At 37.2% G+C, this 19,408-nt stretch overlaps 1 protein-coding gene across 5 annotated transcripts in view; it reads right to left on the bottom strand.

The window, feature by feature from the left end:
* Nucleotides 1–14,591, bottom strand: part of NRDE2 (NRDE-2, necessary for RNA interference, domain containing) — a 29,285-nt gene extending 14,694 nt beyond the window's left edge. For all 5 annotated transcript variants that reach the window (XR_008437442.1, XR_008437443.1, XM_053979297.1 and 2 more), the window contains exons 1-6: nt 14,485–14,591; nt 10,591–10,699; nt 8,305–8,523; nt 6,093–6,242; nt 3,319–3,778; nt 2,669–3,071 (exon numbers count right to left, since the gene is read on the bottom strand). Coding sequence is in view for 3 of the 5 variants with exons in the window: in XM_053979297.1 (XP_053835272.1) it covers nt 2,669–3,071; nt 3,319–3,778; nt 6,093–6,242; nt 8,305–8,523; nt 10,591–10,699; nt 14,485–14,563 (1,420 nt within the window). In the remaining 2 variants the exon portion in view is untranslated. The remainder of the gene's footprint in view (nt 1–2,668; nt 3,072–3,318; nt 3,779–6,092; nt 6,243–8,304; nt 8,524–10,590; nt 10,700–14,484) is intronic.
* Between the last annotated feature and the right edge of the window lie 4,817 nt (nt 14,592–19,408).

The raw sequence follows: 19,408 nt of genomic DNA, 5'->3' as shown, positions 1-19,408 counted from the left end.
TGGGAAACAGTAAAACAGTGCTTTAAATACTATTGTTCCTTCACTAAACACACTAGCTTTGAAGGGTTTTAAACAATCCAAATATTTAGGTGTCTAGACACACACATGTAACAACATAGGTTAGCAGCAACTGCTCTTAATCATCATCTGATATTTAACAAATGGGAAATTATTTACTCCTTTTATCTGAATTTAGACATGTATCAGATGTATACACACAAAAACCTGAATTCAGCTAGCATATACAAACTAGGCATTTAATCCAATTTTTTCTGCAAAGTCAATGATTATTCCTGCTAACAAAGACTGAGATTTCTGAAGATATTTAAACAACGAAAACAATTACTAAGTTTATAATACAGTCTTCCCAAGTATTTTAACTAATTTAGGCACTGTGTCAAAACTGGCACTGAAAAAATTGTCCTTTCCTACTCTCCCAGCTTCAGAGATGAACTTTGACTAAAATACTCTGAATGTAGAAAATGCCTCATCAGGATTTGCTGCCAAACTGGTGCCAGAAATAAATTACGGTGTAAATTTTTCTGCATTAAACCCCCCCCCCAAAAAATGGTATTTGAAGAAATGCAAAGATCAGCATTTTCTTTGTGGCAAACACTGAAAACAGCATGAATATATACTTAATTCACTCCATGATGCTAAGACAGTTCTGCAGCTGAACTGACCTAGAATATAAGGATGTTTCTCCCCAACCAGTAGGTATAATTTGAAAAATAGAACTCTGTTTACACAGCAAAAATTAAGAATACTTTATATTCATCTGCTTTATATTAACAGTTCCTAGTAAATTTAAAGCATTATAAATTCTTACCTCAAAATTTCTGTAAAGGCTGATCTACCATCCACCATTTAGTTAGTTCACTGAACTGAACACTAGATGGCAGAGCCCCCCACTATTTAAAATTAGAGCTCTTACACTTTGTCCTTAGGAAAGGTCAAAGGTTGAAGATATAAGCCTAATGTACATTTACAGTGCTACTCACCTCATAATTAGTGAAATATTCTGTATATTTATCTTAATGAACAATTTGGTAACCTTCCTAATAAGCACGCTGTCAATTAAAACTCAGCCCAAGAATTACATAGTTGAGTTACTAATAAAGAAATCTCAAATCAAGAAGTCTCCCAGTGAAATTTCTCTAATCCTATCATTTGAATTCTGAAGAGGAAAAATAAAATACTTGAGACTGTTCATAAACAAATCACTGTAGGCTTAAGACAGAACAACAAGAAGTTACTTGTGGTTCTGTTCTGCTCATGAATTTGAGTTCAGTTCCATTTTAGCTATCTATGAATATTGCCAGAAAAAAGTATTTAGAAAAACATCAATCTAATATTAGTGAACTTGCTAAAGGAATTCTATTTTAAAAAATTCTCATAGCAGTTGACAAACTGCTCCATGAGTCTGTATTTCATGAGTCACATATGTTCAAATATGTGCAGGAAAACGAAATGAAAGAAAAACCTTCTTGTTTCCAAAACCAGATTCTGAATAAACCCTTTGTCCTGAGAATCATTCATTTTGGTTAGTGGACCAAGTGACTGAAATATTGGAAATCAGAGACAGTAGAAGCAATTAGAAGCTCTCCAGCTGTACAATATCCACTGGCCAGTAGAGCATTTTTCCTTTGCAGCACTTTTTCCAATGCTTGATCCAAGATGAATCAGCCAAAGACTGTATGAGATCCGAACACCTGAAATCAATTTTGTAACCCAGCATCTCTATCTATAAGTCCAGACTGGATATTGCATAACATCATTGCTCCAATAGGAATTACAGAACTGGATAAAAACAAGAGGTTTCTTGGACTATGATACATATGAAAAAAAATCGACTCCTCCATAATAGTCTCTTAGACTGAAAATGAATTCTAAAATTAAAAAAAAAACAAAAAACAAAAAACCACCAAGTCAAAAATACTTACGGTGACACTAATCTTTTCCCCTCCTCAATGTATTCACAGATCCATAATCACAATGACATGCCAAGGTAGAGAAGTAAAATTGAAATGGATAGGTTAAGTCATTTAGCTCCAAATAAATTTAAAGACCATGCCAGAACTGAGCATGAACTCATTTCGTTCCTGAATCCACTCCAGTATCCTAACTATCTGACTTATTTTCCTTCCAGGGATAATTATAAAATAAATTATAAAGTGGTAGATATATGCATAGAAGAAATACAAAAGGCATGATCACATGGTATTACAGCTTAGAATTCTCCATCTACAGAGTGGGTTTCTCAAAAAAATTTTATGTCAGACTTGTAATGTTCCTTCTCTTTTCTGGATTAAAGTAATCAGTTGTAAAACTTCCGAACAAGAGATAATTATTTTTTCACAAGTCTCCATTTTATAAAAGCACATCTCCTGGCTGTTGGCTGTGATTCTCCAGTCTTGACATTGTACTATAAACCACTCAGCACATTAGACTTTAATGGATGTTGTACCATAAACTCTCCTGGGGAAGAGAAGGATCTGCTATATCCATATTTGGTTGGAATGTCTGCTTTAATTCTCAGCTAAGAAACCAGGATGCCAGGCATTTTGAAGAGAAGAAAAGCTTCATGCAATACATAGGAAAATCTGTTCTTACTGCAGTTAGCTCCTATGAAGACCAATCTGACCATAATATGTAGAAAGAACCTTACCTAGCATAGCTTCTTCAGTGCCAGGCAACAGAGGATGGGATACCATGCTGCCATCCTGTACAGCTGCCAGTGTTGTCAAACATTTTCCATAGAGACTGTTGATCTTTGAAACAGAAAAGGTAGTGAACTGACTTTGACAGAATAGAAGGTATTTCTTCCACATCTCTGGATTATTGGGATGTAAAAAAATTAGCTTCTGCCATTCTTTGATCACAGCTGGTGGTTCCCAGAATTCTGTGCACAGCTTCAGCCTAGCAAGCTTCAGATCAACATTACTTGGATTGCTTTCAATTGCCCTCTCTAAAATGGCCAGTTTCTTTTCCAAGATTAACTTGAGTGATTTTCTCCTTAATTCCTGCTCTCCCTTACTGGCATAAGGGCTAGGTCCTCTCATTAATTCATCCTAAAACAAAAAGAAACATCGTTACAACCTTAGGAAGAATTATCACTAGAATCACAAGAACGCTGACATTTGTGAAGATGAGTTAACAGTTCATTCTTCACCAAGAAAAGATATACAGTGAAATTACAATATGAAACAAACAAATGAAATGAAATTACAAATGAAATTTGTAAACAAATGAAATTACAATATCATTTTCATGTATTTATTACTTATAATAAGCAACAAGGTCCGTTAGAATACATACCTGAAAGGAAATAAATTCCATCCAAGCATTAATATCTCTTGGGTTTTCTCTAACTTTCTTGTTATATTCCTCCACTTTCGTCATTAGAATGGAGTTCATGTTTATCCCAGGCTCTTGAATTGTTTGCTGTGTATTTACAGACTCATTGTCTGCACTCTTGCCTTTTCCTTGTAGCCACACTGTGGTTGATGAATCATATATCCCAAGAGGATTTACTTCTGTTGTGTCAGAAAAATCATCAGTTTCCACTTGGGAAACTGGTATAAAAGCAGGTGGATCAGCTGGAGAACTTTTATTACAAACAAGAATCCCATCTGTATTCAGCATCTTCACATTGTTCTTTGTAAAGTAGCGCTCAGGTTGACTCCGTGCTTGCTTCCTTTTTGATGCAGAACTGTCCCAAATTATGCACTGTTTCTTTGCATCTATGCCAAGACAGGACTCTCCTTTCCTTTTATACCTTGGAAGGGAAAATACAATTAAACATCTTCTAAAATACAAATTAGAACAGATACCTTCTTTTTGAAAGAAATTCTTTCATTCAAATTAACCCAAATAATGTATGCATGGACCTTCAAAAGTTTAAGAACCCGGTAAATTTCTGCTTAAGACTTCAACTTATCAATTCCTTCAGTGCCATCACACTTTTACTATCATACTAAGCTTCCTCTGAGTTCAAGAATATATGTAATATTCAAGCAGAAGAAAACCTTTTTCCTTTCCATCATTTTAAGCCATGTAGACAAACCTGGAGGAAGAACAACAGACATTATTTAGGGTTACTTAGATTATTTTAAACTGAAAATGAGACACCAGTTGTTCAGTCCAGTAATTTCCTTCTGCATCCCTAACCCTCTGTCCATTTTGTATGCCAAAAAGTGGAGAGGGGTGTGAAGAGAAAAAGATGGATCCTATGGATTAAGACAAATAAAGACCATCTTCAAATATTACCAAGAATGTCATTTCAGTGGCAAATCTAGTTACATGCAACACTAAAATAATACTTTTCATCTCAGAAAATAAGCTGACAATCCAAAGGTGATAGAAAATTGAAACAAATTGTAACCAGGCAATTTTATTACAAAGGCATAAAATGTTACAAAAATATAACCCATAAATTCTCCCTCCTCCACAAATAATTATATACAGTATTATTGTATATACAGTAAACAATTTTCCTGAGAAAATCAAGAAGTGTACATACATAATGCACGAGCCAACTGTAGGCTCCTTTGGATGGGCTTCTGTATTAATGTAAGGAAATGTTCACAGCACCAGTAACTCACTCAGGATATTGAATGTGCAATTTCATCTATACTAACTTGAAATGTAGCATTGCATAGGTCAAACACATTTCAGTACAATGTCTGGGTGAAATCTGTTTGCTAAGAAAATACCTGTAGAGTTTTTTTTTTTTTTTTTTTACAGCAGTATCAAACTATTCAAGTAAGTAAACCTCTTGACAAATCTAGTCTGAAATAATACCTTCACCTCCCTTTCAGATGCAGAAACAGAACAATAGAGACCTAAAAGAGCACTTGTCCAAAGACAATCTGGGATTTCTGACCTCAAAAACATACCTTTGCATCTACCCCATGCTGCCACCTCCAGATGGCCCTGTAGTTTGCTACACAGAGAATGTTTTTAAAACCAATGAAAATCATGCACATTATACTCATTATTTCATGCCATCTTTTGCCTTTTAAAACATTTATCCAAGAATTATAGAATGGCTTGGGTTGGAAGGGGCCCTACGGATAATCTCATTCCAACCCCACCTTCCACTAGATCAGGCTGCTCAAAACTCCTTCCAGCCTGGCCTTGAACACTTCCAGGGATAGGACATCCACATCTCTGAGCATCCTATTCCAGTGCCCCACCACCCTCACAGTAAATAATTTCTTCCTAATATTCAATCAAAATCTATTCTTTTCAGTTTAAAACCATTTCCCCATGTCCTGTCACTTACATGCCCTTATAAAAAGTCCCTCTCCATCTTTCTTGTAGGCTTCCTTCTGGTACTGGATGGAGCCTTGTCTTTTCCAGGCTGAACAACCCAAATTCTCCCAGCCTTTACCCATAGGAGAGGTGTTCCAGCTCTCTGTAATCAATCTGGTAGCCCTTCTCTGGACTCCCTCCAAAAGGCTGATGTCCTTCCTGTGCTGAGGACTCCAGAGCTGGATACAGCACTTCAGGTGGGGTTTCACAGGGCAGAGTGGAGGGGCAGAATCCCCTCTTTGCCTTGCTGGCCACACTGCTTTGGATGCAGCCCAGGATACAACTGGCTTTCTGGGCTGCCAATGCATATTTCCAGCTCATCATCCACTTGCTCTCATCCATCAGCACCCCCAAGTCCTTGTTGCAGGGCTGCTCTGGATCTGTTCATCCCCCAGCCTGTGTTGATACATGGGGTTGCCCTGACCCAGGTGCAGCACCTTGCCATTGTTTAATCTCATGAGGTCCCCCTTGCTGAGCTTGCCCAGGTCCCTCTGGATGTCATTCTGTCCTTCAGGAGCATTAACTGCACTACTCAGTGTTGTGAAACTTACTGAGTGTGCACTTGATCCTGCTGTCCATGTCACTGATGAAGTACACATTAGATAGCAGTACAGACCCCCTAGGGACATCACTTGTCGCTGACACTGGCCCAATGCCAAGTCAAATTTTGAAATAAGCTACTCAGTTATCTTTTCCCATCTTCTATGGTAAAATGTTGCAGACAGACTCAAGTAACTGTGATAGTTTGGATACCAATAGAGAACAAGGTTCCATACCTTGCTATGTCCCCACGATACAAGGATTTGTAGGCCCAGTTTGCAGGATCTGGTTTCTTGTCTATCCGGAAGGTGTCTGCTCTGGGGGCCTGGATATCATCAAGCCAAATAGAATGACTGCTGGTAACATTTGATGTTTTCTTACCTAGACTGCAGACAAGCAGAAGGAGGATATTCAAGCATTTGTGCACATATTCAGCATTCACGTAACCCAAGACACATTAAAATTCTGTAGTTCACCGTAATTTAACTTACTCAAAGTCATTGTACATGATCCACTCTTGCAAAATCAGTCCCACACTTCAAAAAAAACAATTAAAAATACCCTAATAATACCATAAAATCAATACACTCAAAGTCCTTGCACTTCCAAAAACTGAATTTATGATTATGAAAGGTAATAACCAGATTTAACCAATCAATTTAATCAATAGCTTGGCACACTATAATCCAAAAGCCACGTATTACTACTTTCAAAATTTACTCTTGTAAGATGTTACAATCCAGAAAAATAAGATAATCTGTAAGAGGATTGACTAGCTGTAATTATACCCATGCATTTGATAAAACAGTGTTATGAATTACAGCTATACAAATGAAGTTACGTGGAAATTGCAACCTGCCTCTGAACTCTAGATAACTATGAATTTCCAATCTGAATTCATGGTACAATTATGTTGTAGAGTCCTGAAAAGTTTTGAAAAGTTTTGAAGTCCTGAAAAGTTTTCTAAAATTTCACAATACTTTTCACATTCAGAGCAATTTTGTGTTCAGGTTTCAAAACCACTCTTTTGAAAATTCAATATTCTCTCAGCATCAACAATTTATGGAAAGTAGTAAAAGAAAGATTCCATGAAAGAACTTCAACACCTGGGCAAAGCACTGGCTGCCTGGCCCAACCTAGCAAACAGCTTATGAACCGTGCCCAGGCACCCTTCCAGCACAGATGAGTGATGGGACTGAGCAGAATGGGTTCAGCACCCAAGTATTTTTTACTGTCCTTCCTCACAGTCAAGGAAGCCTTAGCCACCCCCAGCCAATAAAAGTTCTCATAAAGGAGGAGCTACATCTGGCTAGAGGTATCAGACAGCATCTGTAGTACCTCTGCCACTCTTCCACAGGGAAACAATGTTACCTTGGCATAGATACATCCCACCAACCGGCACCTTCAGCTCTGATTAATCCCCCATGAGAAAAGTCGTAAACTGGGGGAAATTCACAGACTACCCAGACTACATCAATTGTAACAACAATTCCTTAATGTCACCAAACCCTCCCTCTATCCATAGGAGTAGCTGCAGTGTGGTGAATTAGAGCCAGAGCTGCTGATGCCAAAGAAAACACAGGAATCAGAGAGAGGCAAAACGGCTGCTCAAACTAGCAAATATGGTGAAAACCAGCAGAAGGTGACTCACTGCCAACTGGATAGGGCCACCTTGAAATGCTAAAAACCCAGCAGCCTGAGGAAAGCACAGCTAGGTATGCCAAACCTGGATACTTGCTGCATTTACAGAACCTCTTTTGCTGCTCAAGGACCATGATAGTCACTACATGCCTATTTTCTTGTTCCATAAAAAATGACAGCTCTACTAATTCACAGTACTTTACAGCTCCTGGAATTAATGAAGAAGATTTAACAAAATAATTTCAATTGTTCAAATACTCATAGAGAAATATTACAAGCAGAAAGGATGAAGCAAAATATATGGATACAAAAGATGTATTAAATCATTAAAAATTTTGTCTTAAATAAAATTTTAAAAATCTTACAATGTCTTAAAATGAAAAAAAAAAGGAAATGTTGACTCTGTGAGAAGGAAGTTACATTACAAGGCAAACCCAGCCACATAATAAGATTTTTGCACTAATTAAGAATGTTTAATGCAATTGCTCTCCAAACCCTCACAAAAGACCTGTGAAAGGAAACAAGATGCTTACAAAAACTGAACATAAGCCTCTACAAGACTTTAGAAATTTATTTCATTACTACCATACCATGTTTTGCTCTGTACAACAGCACTTGACTGAATATTTTAGTCACAGTTTTTGATATGATTAAAAAAGTGGTTCTAAATCTAGAACCACCTAGCTTTGAATGCATGTTTAGTCATACAAAGCTTAGATGATCAATCAATGGTAAGAATTTCAGCTAAAGAGACAAGCACAAGAACACAATGAATTTACATCTTGCATAGTGTTAATATTTACATACTTTGCTGCTGCTTCCTTTTCACTACTTTTGCCACTTCCTTTGTCCTTGATGTACTTAGTGTCCACCTCTGATTCGCTGCTACTGGAATCCCCTTTGGTTTTCTTTTTTGTCTTCTTACTGTGGTGATGCTTTTTCTTCTTCTTTTTCCTTTTCTTACTTGTCTGTTTCAGACTCTCATCTGTATCACTCTCCTCTGACAACTCAGATCTTGAAGAAGTCCTGCTTGGAAAAAAGTATACACATTTATACATATCTATACAGCTAAGCAGTAAAACTGTTATGGACTACCACTGTAAGAAAGTTCAGAACATTTTATTCTTTACCTTTATTCTGCCTGTATTTTTTTGAGACAGTAGCAGTAACATATACAGCAAAAGTGATCTAAATCTGCATTAAATCACAACTATACTTTTCAGCTGCTGTAATTACTGACAGTCAGTCTCAATGTTTTAATTGTCAAGGCATTTTGATGTGTGTGTGATCTGTACAAATAGCCATCTGTTAATGTTGCCAAATTAAAGAAGATGATCGACATGATAAAATTTCCTAACTTTGCTAAACAACTTAAGTCATGCTAAAAGACTGAGAAATCTTTCACTATAACCTGCAAAAGAAAAGAGTCTGAATTTTTTTCCCTGTTTTTTTATGACTTATATAAGAAGTATCAAAACCACTCTTTTAAAATCACTTCCAGATTAAAAAAATCAAATATACCAACAAAGAAACAATTTTTGATGACTACTGAACTAATGTTATCATATAATACAATATAATGTAATAAATAACACTGTGTACAACAGACAACCAAGTTATTGAGAGATCACACAAAGGACACAGTTTTGGCAAAACACATGTATATTACTGTGCATACCACAAAAACTTCCACACTTAATCAAATGAATAACGAAGGTCTTCTCTAACCCTTAATTAAAGCACAAGCTCTGTTAAAACTTTTTTTTTCTTTAGTCTTTCAATGAAAGAAAGGAGTGACAACTCTCATTATTCCTAATATGTCAATAAAAGAAAATATTGTATTTCAGAAATAAGGCATCTCAAGCAACAGCCCTGACAATTTTTTTAGGGACGCTAAGGAAAAAGAAACCAAAGAAGAACCATCAGCAGACCTTTAAAACAAACATGCACACTTCTGCAAACCAAACAAAGCAAACCCTCTCAAAACCACCAACCAGATTAGAGCAATTAGTTTTTATTGAACTGAGATGAAACCAATTAGTTTTTATTAAATCAAGTACCCAAGTAATAGGCAAAACAACCCCCAAACAAAAAACACCCAAACATTTTTCTGCACACTGTTTTTTGACAAAGTCCTTTTCAAAGATAAAATTAATATGGTGGGTTTATTATGTCATTCTATCCGATGGTAACTTGCAAAATCCTTAGCTTTATGACATTAAAGTCCTAAAAAGATTTGAAGAAACATAGCAGAATGTATGACTGATAAACAAAACACTGATTGCATTTCAAGCACGCAATGTATGTAAATGCAAGACTAAGTACAGAAAAAGATGTGCTTAGGTGTGCTTGGTATTATAAAGATATTCTCTATCATGACCACCAACAATCATCATAGACAAGGGAGCTTGTATCAAATTAAAAGAGACTAAGGTTTTGAACTTGACAACTACAACCTGACTGCATTCACTATTGAGTGCTAGTTACAGTGTAGATAAGCCAAGTATAGCACCCAGTCCAGTGAACGTATTGAAACCAGTTCTTCAGCAAACGTGGCTGCTTAAAGCTCATTTCTGCAAAAGGATATAATCACCCACTTCAGCTGACCAGCATGTTCTACTGCCACACTCAACTTGATACATGCAATATTTCGTTAGTTCACATCAGCAACTGTTTTTCAAAAAGTAAAAAACTCAATTGTGAAATGGCTGATTTATCTGATTTCCATAGAGAAATCATAAAGATGATGCTTAATCTTTACATTATTTCAGGGGTCACTTTAGACATTCAAAAGCTAATGAAGAGTGATGATTGCTCAGTTCCCTCTCCATTCCAAAATAACAATCATTTAAATGCAGCTCTGAGAAAAAGAAAATGGGAATGTAATTGCATACATACACTTTCTCATTATTTTAAGTTAAAAGACATGGAAGCATTATTCACTCTTTTACACATGACTCAGTTCAGGTATTTTTAAATACTGAACAACAGAATGAAAAGCAGCTTTTAGCTTCTGAGTTTGGTCTCATATAACAAAAGATAAGCAGGACAAAAGAAAGAGGCTATTTCACAAGACATTGAAGTACACTCTACCTTATTAATGGCAATTTTTCAGGAATGAGATTGGCAACTTCTGCAGTGCGCTGGTGCAGAAGGAGTGCATCTTCTGCAGAGAAGCTTGGGTTACTAAGCCAGTCTAACTCTGTAGGTAAAATAAAAGTGTGATATCAATACAAATTAGCTTGCTGTGCTTTTTAAAGTTGGGGTTAATCTAGTCAGCAGACAGTTAAATTCACAGTAAATGTCACTAAGTCATGTGCAATAACAGCATATTGGAAAGCACTCAATGAAATTTTCATTTAGCTCATACTGAAAGCAGATTCCATGTTTAATACACAGCTCTATACATAAAAAAAGAATCTATTCAACATTCATTTTTATGATTTAAAGGTTCTAACTTTATATATTTATAGACTGTATAAATTTTTTTTATATGTATAAGATAATCTACTGTATCATAATATATTTACTACTATATATCAATTATACATTAATTTCTATATACAATATAGAATTGAAATAGTTACGTATTTTAAAAATGAAATTTAAAAATTACAGAAAAGCATAATTAAACAAAAGGTATAGTTAATGAATGAAATAAAGCTTATACAAACTAACAAAAGCGTACTTTACAAACTGCGTGGAAAATATTCTTAACACAATTTTATTGATAGGCACATCCATTACTGATAAGAATACTCAAGTGCTTTACACATGGCCAAAACATGGCACTGGATTCTCAGTTCTCTAACCACTGAAATATCATTAGACCTTTCAACAGTTTGACAGAAAGCTATTTGAAGCTAATTTAGATACACTAGTCAGCATTAAGCATTCTGCATCTAAGTCACCAGATAAGATCAGACATGGACAGAATGTGGAAGGGAAACTTTTTGTCACAATTTTACTGATATTACAAGTTTTATGATGATTTTCACAGGGTTTTCATATCTAGAATTCCTTTAAGCATGTGAATTTTCTTAGCTATTAAACAACAAAAGTTATTTTGTGTAATTACAGAACTTAACAGCAGTCCCTCCTGTGCCACACTGACAGAGATAACATAAGGAACAAATTTGTTTTCCCTGCCTCTCTTCCATGCTTTTTACAATCACTTTTGCCTCAGTGTTCTTCCTGTCACACTCTTGTCTTTGTGCTCTTGACTACATTAACCTCTACTCCTTAAACAGCAAGAACTCCTTGTCTGTTAAGCCATATGCTTCTCCTCCTTTTAAAGTATTTATTTCAGAAACAGAATTTTGGTATGAAAAGCTTTCTTCTGTGTCATGTCCCTGAGCTGTTGTCCACAAAAGGATTTAAAGCAGAGTAGGCTGCAAAACAGTTTGTTAACCTAAGTTAAACACATCAAGAAATACATAAAATAAAGCAAAGCTACAGTCTGTGTTTCCCAGGAGTCCACCCCCATTACAAAAGGCCCCATGAGGAGTGATCACCTCCCTGGCTCCTAAGTCTCCATCTCTGTGCATGGGAGAATCCACAATTCATGGCACTGTCAAGACCAAAACACACTTCCCATGACCAGCCCAACCAATATGCTGCAGAACACCACCATGCACCATTTCCCAGCCTGCTCCTGTAGCTAGGTTCTACCTGAGCAGGTAAGATCAAACTGCATCTTTAATGCACTGAAGAATCACTCTGTGAGAATCAAGCCCTGTGGCACAGTCAATACACCTCTGTGGCTACAGCAGGGAAGTTCAGAATTCTCCAAGTACAGTATCTCTAAGTACAGTATCTTCTGAAGAATTTAACCAAACTGACCTAATACTCAGAAAGAAATAAGCAATTTTTGCCATTATGCAACATGCATGTTCAAATTGCTTGTAAATAATCTCAAGTGAATCAGTTAGCTGGATGCAAGCATTTCAAACAGCACAATACATTCCAAACTTTAAAACACTATCTCTTCACTTGTTAGGCTTTTTTCTTGTGGAATGTCTAAGAAGTTTATCATTTTTGCAGAGCAGATATAAAAGACCTATTTTTCAATAATATGCATGTACTTGTTACATGTTTATGAGCACAACAGCAGCAGCAATCCAATTACATTCTCTTTATACCTTCTCAAGCAAAAAGAAAAACTAAGAATTTACAGTGCATGTCTAAAGAGACAATTTTTAAGAGTTACATGAAGCTTTTTGTTGCCTCTCAGGATCCTGAAAATCTGCTTTCAGCAAAATTCACTGCATCATCTGACCTACAGCATAGTTCAGACTGCAAATAATGCTGCACCTGATGCTTACTAATGTCAGCAGGGTTACTTACCACCAGTGCTCTCTTCATGGCTACAGATAAATTTGCAATTTATCTTCCACCAAACACTAATTAAGCTTGACAACATAATTGTATTGAAGCACACAGAAAATTGCAGCACTCTAGAGGTTGCTGCAACTCAGCAATTGGGCAGCATAGGAAGCATAAGCACCGCTTCAGTGTGATTCAGACAGCACTTCCACTTTAGAAATGGTTTAGGAAAGTTTATAAAAGTATGAGACAGAGTGGTTGGCTGCCCGAAGATGACCAACATATATACATTATTACTTCAACTTTTACAATAAAGCTATGAAGCACTCCTAAATGTCTGCTAAAAGCACTGTCGTTTTACACAACATTAAAATCAAAATACTCTGGGGTCTCTGTATTATGATGAACTTTGGCTTCACATCAGGTCTGAGTAGAGAACCATCTATCAGAGAGACAGATGCCTGTCAAGTTCTCAAGTTCTCATAAGCTGAATGTGTGAAATTTGATATACACCACCATAAATGTGGTTCTGAGTTAATATTTAATTTTTACAACTCACATTAAAATGTCGTTGTCAACAACAAAGTACAATATTTATTAAAACATAAACCAAACAAATTATGTTCCAGTTTTGTCAATAGTTCTCACACAAAAAGCTTCTAGTATACCAAAATTTAAGTCATAAGCAGTGCTGACAACTGAAATATGGATCCAAAAAGTCAGTCTTACACCTTTTTCTGTATAATCTGATCTTCCAGACAGGTGGCCTAAAGAGACATAGGCTACCGTAACAAAGCTAAAGGCTAAATTCGTAAAGTTTTGAAATATAACTGAAGTCTTATTACTAGAGAATTTTACTGTATCTCTGCCTGACAGAGCAGCTCCTCTATACCTAAAAGCTGTAGTTTGAGATCTTATTATGTCCACTACTCTCTACACTAAATGTCATTACCAGAAATGATCCTAAATGCAGCTACTCTGCTCTGTACTGGCAGAGTGAGTACCAAGCACTGTTATGCCATCAGGGGTAACGCAGAACTGGCTACAAGAAGAAGAAGCTAATGCACCATACCGACTGGACCAAACACACAAGAACTGCAGCCTAGGTAAATAAGTCTTTGGTTTCCCTTTACTATGGTGTCTAGGGAATGGGAAGATTTAAGGGTGGTAGAACCTGACAAGCAAAAGGAAGGGCTAGCTCAAATCCTGTTCAGTAGAATTAATAAACGTAATACCTACTTCACTGCCTGGCATTACACCATAAAGTGTTATTTACTTTAATATTATTACTTATTTTATTAAAAGTATTACTCTCTAGACATCAACCACAACAGCCAACGTGATACAATGAATCATAATCTCACTTGTAACCTTCCAAAAAAAGTCCTTTACAACTATGATTTGGGTTAATAAGCAGGAATTAAAAAACACTTTTCAAGATATTCAAAGCTAGTGGGGAAAAAAGAAAAAAAACCAAAACCAACGACAAACCAAAAGCCCCCGTGCCGCGCTCCGCAGCCTCCGGGGGCCATGGTTACGGCGCGATGGGCCCGGGCCCGGCGGCAGCACCGCCCCCCAAACACGGCCGGAGCGGGGCGGGCGGCCTGTGCCGAGGGCCGCTGGACAGCTGTTAAGGGAAAGGCGGTTCTCCCAGGACTTTACCTCTCGTGGAGCCCTCGGAGCTGCCCGCGGGGGGCTCCCCGGGCTGGGCGGCCCCGGCGAAGGCCGGGAACAGCGCCATGTCTCGGCCGCCGCCGCCCCCCGCCCGAGCTGCCGGCGGCAAGATGGCGCCGCGGCGCCGAGCGCGCTGGGACCGGTAGTTCTTCCGCCCGGCCCCAAGATGGCGGCTGGGGGAAGGAAGGCTCGGCGCTGGCGTCGCTGCTGGCGGGCGGCTTTCTGTGGGCCTCGATCGTGCGGGACTGGATCGGGGAACTGCTGCGGAAAGAGGCGGAATGCAGCTTCCAGAGCCAGCCCGTCCTTCCCACCGCCCCCATCCCTCATGAAGCTCTCCGGGACGGAACACTCGAGCGATGTGTCCGGAGACTGGAATGCCGGGCTGTGTAAAAGATGATGCTGTGAGAGGCCAGGCGGCCTTTCTGTTGGTAATCAGTGTATGTCTGCAGACCCGGCTACCCTGGCAGCCTGTCCCAGCGCCGTCAGCGAGGGCACGGGAGCAAATGCCCTCCTGCAGCCGGGCCTTCCTCAGCCTCCTGACCCGGCAGCCAGCCAACGTGTCTGATAGGATCCATGAGCCTGCCCTCCACAAAGGAACTGGAAAAATAATTTTTTATGCTTTCACTTTGTGCTTTCTTGGACAGGATGTTCCGCTTCTTAATTATGTATTGTCTGAAACAGTATTTCCTTTTTTTCTCTCTAGCCAATGCCGGATTCTTGCATTGTGAGGAAAAAATAAGCACCCTATTCACTTTTTCTGCAAAATTTTATACCCTGTTAATATACTTCAGGATTCTCCTCCGACTGAAAAGTTTGCGTATTTGCTTTAGAAGCCACTCCATAATAGTCTCCTTGTTTAGTTCTTCTAATTCTTACTAATACTAATGCATGACCAGAATTTCATGTAATGATTAAGGTGTACAGTGAGTTTAGGGATTATATGGAATTATGATGACTGGTTTGTTTTGTGCTCCTTTTCCAAAGCCTTCTGTTCATTCTGTTTGGCTTTTGTCTTCTCCTAAACTCCAGTACCTGTCAAGAGACCATTTGTGACTGACAAAAGATAACAGGTAACTACTATGTGTAGATGATGGGATTAACTTCGCTATACACACTACTTCACATCTACCAAACTCATTTTTTGGTCATTTTATAATTCATCTTTTAAATACTCCAGTATTTAGATTAGTATTATTCAGACCTTTCTCAGTCAGATTTCCAGTTGATTGCTATGAATACCTTTGCACCATCTGCACACTTTGTCAACTCTACGGTCACTGCATTTGCAGCCTTTTTTTAGATGCTGATGACTTCATCCTTTAGAAAACTCTAAAACTATTTCTGAATCCCTGTTTCCTACCTTTAGTTTATTATTAGTTCATAAAATGCTATTCATCAATGGGAGATAAGTATGAAAATACAGAGAGAAGAGGATTCAGAACACAGCAGTGATCATGGACACTGATAGTCTGGAAGTCATCAAATGAGTGGGGCCTGATTGCCAACTTGGAAAGTCTGGCTTTAAGTGTACACTCACCTACTGATGTGGAGCCAAGTTTTTGTTCAGGTATGTTATCATCTATGAAGTTTTGTAGTAAGACTTTAGAATGTAGAAAATGTAGTATGTAATATATAGACATATGTATCCACCTAGAACTCATACAGAAGCTAGGGAAGACATCTAAAAGAAGCTAATTTTGAAGAGAGAATTAAAAAATAATTACCTTGCCACATGCACGTTTTAGCCTTTATCCTGAGAACAGAAAACTTAAGTAATTTTGCAACCTGCAGTTGTCTTTCTGTCTGCCTGGCATAATTTCTCCAGGTAGTTTTAGAACTCATGATCAGTATCAACCAAATTTAAAAGAGGGTTACAGGTTATTACATTACTGCAAATCAAATGAGAACATGTCGGAACTCAGAGCAGGATTTTGAGTGGGAGCAGAATTCCAGTATGCATGCAGTTCACATTGGGAGACTGACCTACTGAGAAAGTTGAGTTGAAAGAACTCTTCTGTTAATGGAAATATTTGTTATAATCATATTTGGATAGTTCCTGAAATCTGTAAATGTGTTTATTCTGCATACTTCAGCAATGGGAGAACTACCACCTATCTACAGAAAAATAATTATTTCCCTCTTATGAGTGAGACTCATAGCCCTTTCAAGCTTTTGATGCTCTAGTGCAAGATAAACTAAATAGATTTAATAAAAAAAGCATTCAGTTTATTTGCTGAATTTGCTTCAGTTTTAATTATCTATTATAATACTTGTACAATAAGTATTCTAGGTGATGATATTGTATAATACTGCTGTTACATTTAATGTCTCATATTTTCTCATCAAAGGACCTATTTTACAGGTCAGTATGTTTATGCTTCCTAGAGTATTTTATACAGAGCTTTTGAAAATTACATTATAAAAATGTAATTCTACTGCCTTCTTACAGTGTAATAAGCAATACCTGAATAAAATCTTAGCAGCTTAAGTTATTAATAAAAATAGAGCTATAAAATTACATGGCAAATGTGCAAACATTCTTTCTTCAACAGATAAATTTAAACAGAAAATAAACATATACAAGCTGATTGATGCATTATTGCTAATATTTTCACAAAGACTGTCAGACCGTCTTTCTAATTCTTTAATAAATCTGGTGGTTTATTTACTAATCCAAGTCCTATCTGTGAAATCTTCACTTATGAAAAGCTTGCTGGGCTATCAAATGCTTGCTGGGTAGACCAGTTATTGCAGGTATATTTGTGATGGACATATGTAATAAAAATAACTGGTTCAGTTCAGCTACACATTCTGATGCTACACTTCAAAAACTTAAAGGAGTTTTTTTGCCTTGATTATTTCAAGCTGCATTGTAGTGCTGGCCTTGAACTTCAAATTGAAGCCATGTTCAGACTGATCCTGTAGGCAAGTTTGAAATATGTGTACACTGTTCCATTATACAAAACAGAAACAGCAACAAAATTAATATGAAAAATCTGTATCAAAGCCATATTCTAGGTCTGTGAGATGTTTAGATATAACCCTCAGATTTGTAAAGTATTTTAAGTTCTGCTGTGTATTCATGTATGCATATGTGAATACAAGTCTGTATTTCCATATAATTCCAAAAAAAGTAGGGTCTCAATATCGTTCCCAGTACATTTACTGTGAACAAAACACAGTAGGAGAGGAAGGAGGTATTTTGCAGACATAAGCACAGCATTTTATTTGCTAGAAAGGCCTGCTAGCATTTTATACAAACCTTCTCAGGGTGGAAACTAGAGAATTTCTGGACAAATCCAGAATGATTAAAACTTCCTATACATATCCAGACCCATACAATTTTATCCATTTTCTTTTTGCAAAGAAAAGTCGTGAGGGATTTTAGTTCTTAAAAAAATGTAAACCAAATCAACCAACAAACAAAAAACCCCACCTCACATCCACCCTTATTTTTAACATATTTTTAGATTTTGTACCCTGTAGTTCTATCAACTTCCTTTTTAAAATGCTAAAGGAATAGATCCTCCTGTAAGAAAAATGCATTTGACATTCTTTTTGTATTCTCAAACCAAAACAAGTGTTACATGATATTTTGTCAGAAAACATTCAACTTACTGTATAATTTTGAGGTGACTTTGTGGCTTCATTGTGCAGCCACAGGTGAAGCTTCCAGTTACTGTAATGAGGTGGGTTTTTTGGTGCCTTGGGATCATAGGATCAGATGTTAATTTGGAGGAGGAGTCATATTCCTAATGAACCTTTCAAATTGCAGCCTATGAAAGAGCATGCTTAAATAGTCAGTATTTTAAAAATAAATAAGCTAAACAGTCAGAATTTTCCATTTTCTATTGCATTCAGCAATTCTGCATTTCCCCTGGATTTAATGATTTCTTATGTAAAACCCATGCTAATTTCTCATTAGGCTTTTCCCCAAAATAAAGTTGATCTTTGCATTTATCCCTAGTCTCTAACCTTTTGTGGACATATCTCTGGAAGGGATGGTCTGTGCCACCGAGTTCAGCCTTTTCTGCTGAAAACCTAACCACACAGGTGTGTTCATATATTCAATTTTGAAATTTGTTGGGCTTTTCTACCCACAACTCCTGTAGAAAGACAGGTCCAGAACCACAATGTTCCAATGCTTAGAAACATCCTGACTTCCTCCTTAATTACATTTATGTTTATATCCATCTGTTTCTAGGCCAGCAATTTCCTATGGCTTAAACTAGCTCTCTGCTTCATGAGGGTGCTGACCTGGATGTAATCAAGGCACAGACAGCAATCATATGCCACTCAGCCTTTCTGCCATTAAGCAGTTTAAAAATTTTCAGTGCTCAGTCCACTGAATTTTTTGCACTTTTCTCAGTTCATATTCTGAACTAGAACTGTACACAGTATTCAAATGGTATTTGTCAGTCTTTAGTGGAAATATTCTACAGCCTTGCATTTAACATACAGTTGGCTGAATCATACTAGTGGCTCATAATAACCATAATGAATAACTATAATTGGGCATTTCCAAGCAATTGCTTCCCTTATATGAATTGCCCCTATTATACCAGAAAATCTTGTTATTAATACCTAAGGACATGGCCTTCTGTTCTGTATTAAATTCAACTTTACTTCCATAGATCACCTGTTTTATAGGATTGAAATTTTTGATATGGCTCATTGTGAGCAATGCCTCTGTTTTTGCCATCAGCAAGTTTAATTAGCACATTCTTATTTTTGTGTCATTGTCTTTGCTAAATAATATTGGCCAAATGTTGGTATAAGGAGCCCCCACTGAACTCCCTCTTTGGTCACATTGTCCCCTTTCCAGCACAGACATACTCTCATGCCCCTTTTAGCCACTTCTTTATTTAGTTCTTGTGCTATTTCCCATTTCACCTAATAATCTCACAAGTGC

This window comes from Vidua macroura, chromosome 6 (genome assembly GCF_024509145.1).
Source record: "Vidua macroura isolate BioBank_ID:100142 chromosome 6, ASM2450914v1, whole genome shotgun sequence".
In the NCBI taxonomy this organism is placed as follows: Eukaryota; Metazoa; Chordata; class Aves; order Passeriformes; family Viduidae; genus Vidua; species Vidua macroura.
This window is presented reverse-complemented; position numbering and strand designations above follow the sequence as displayed.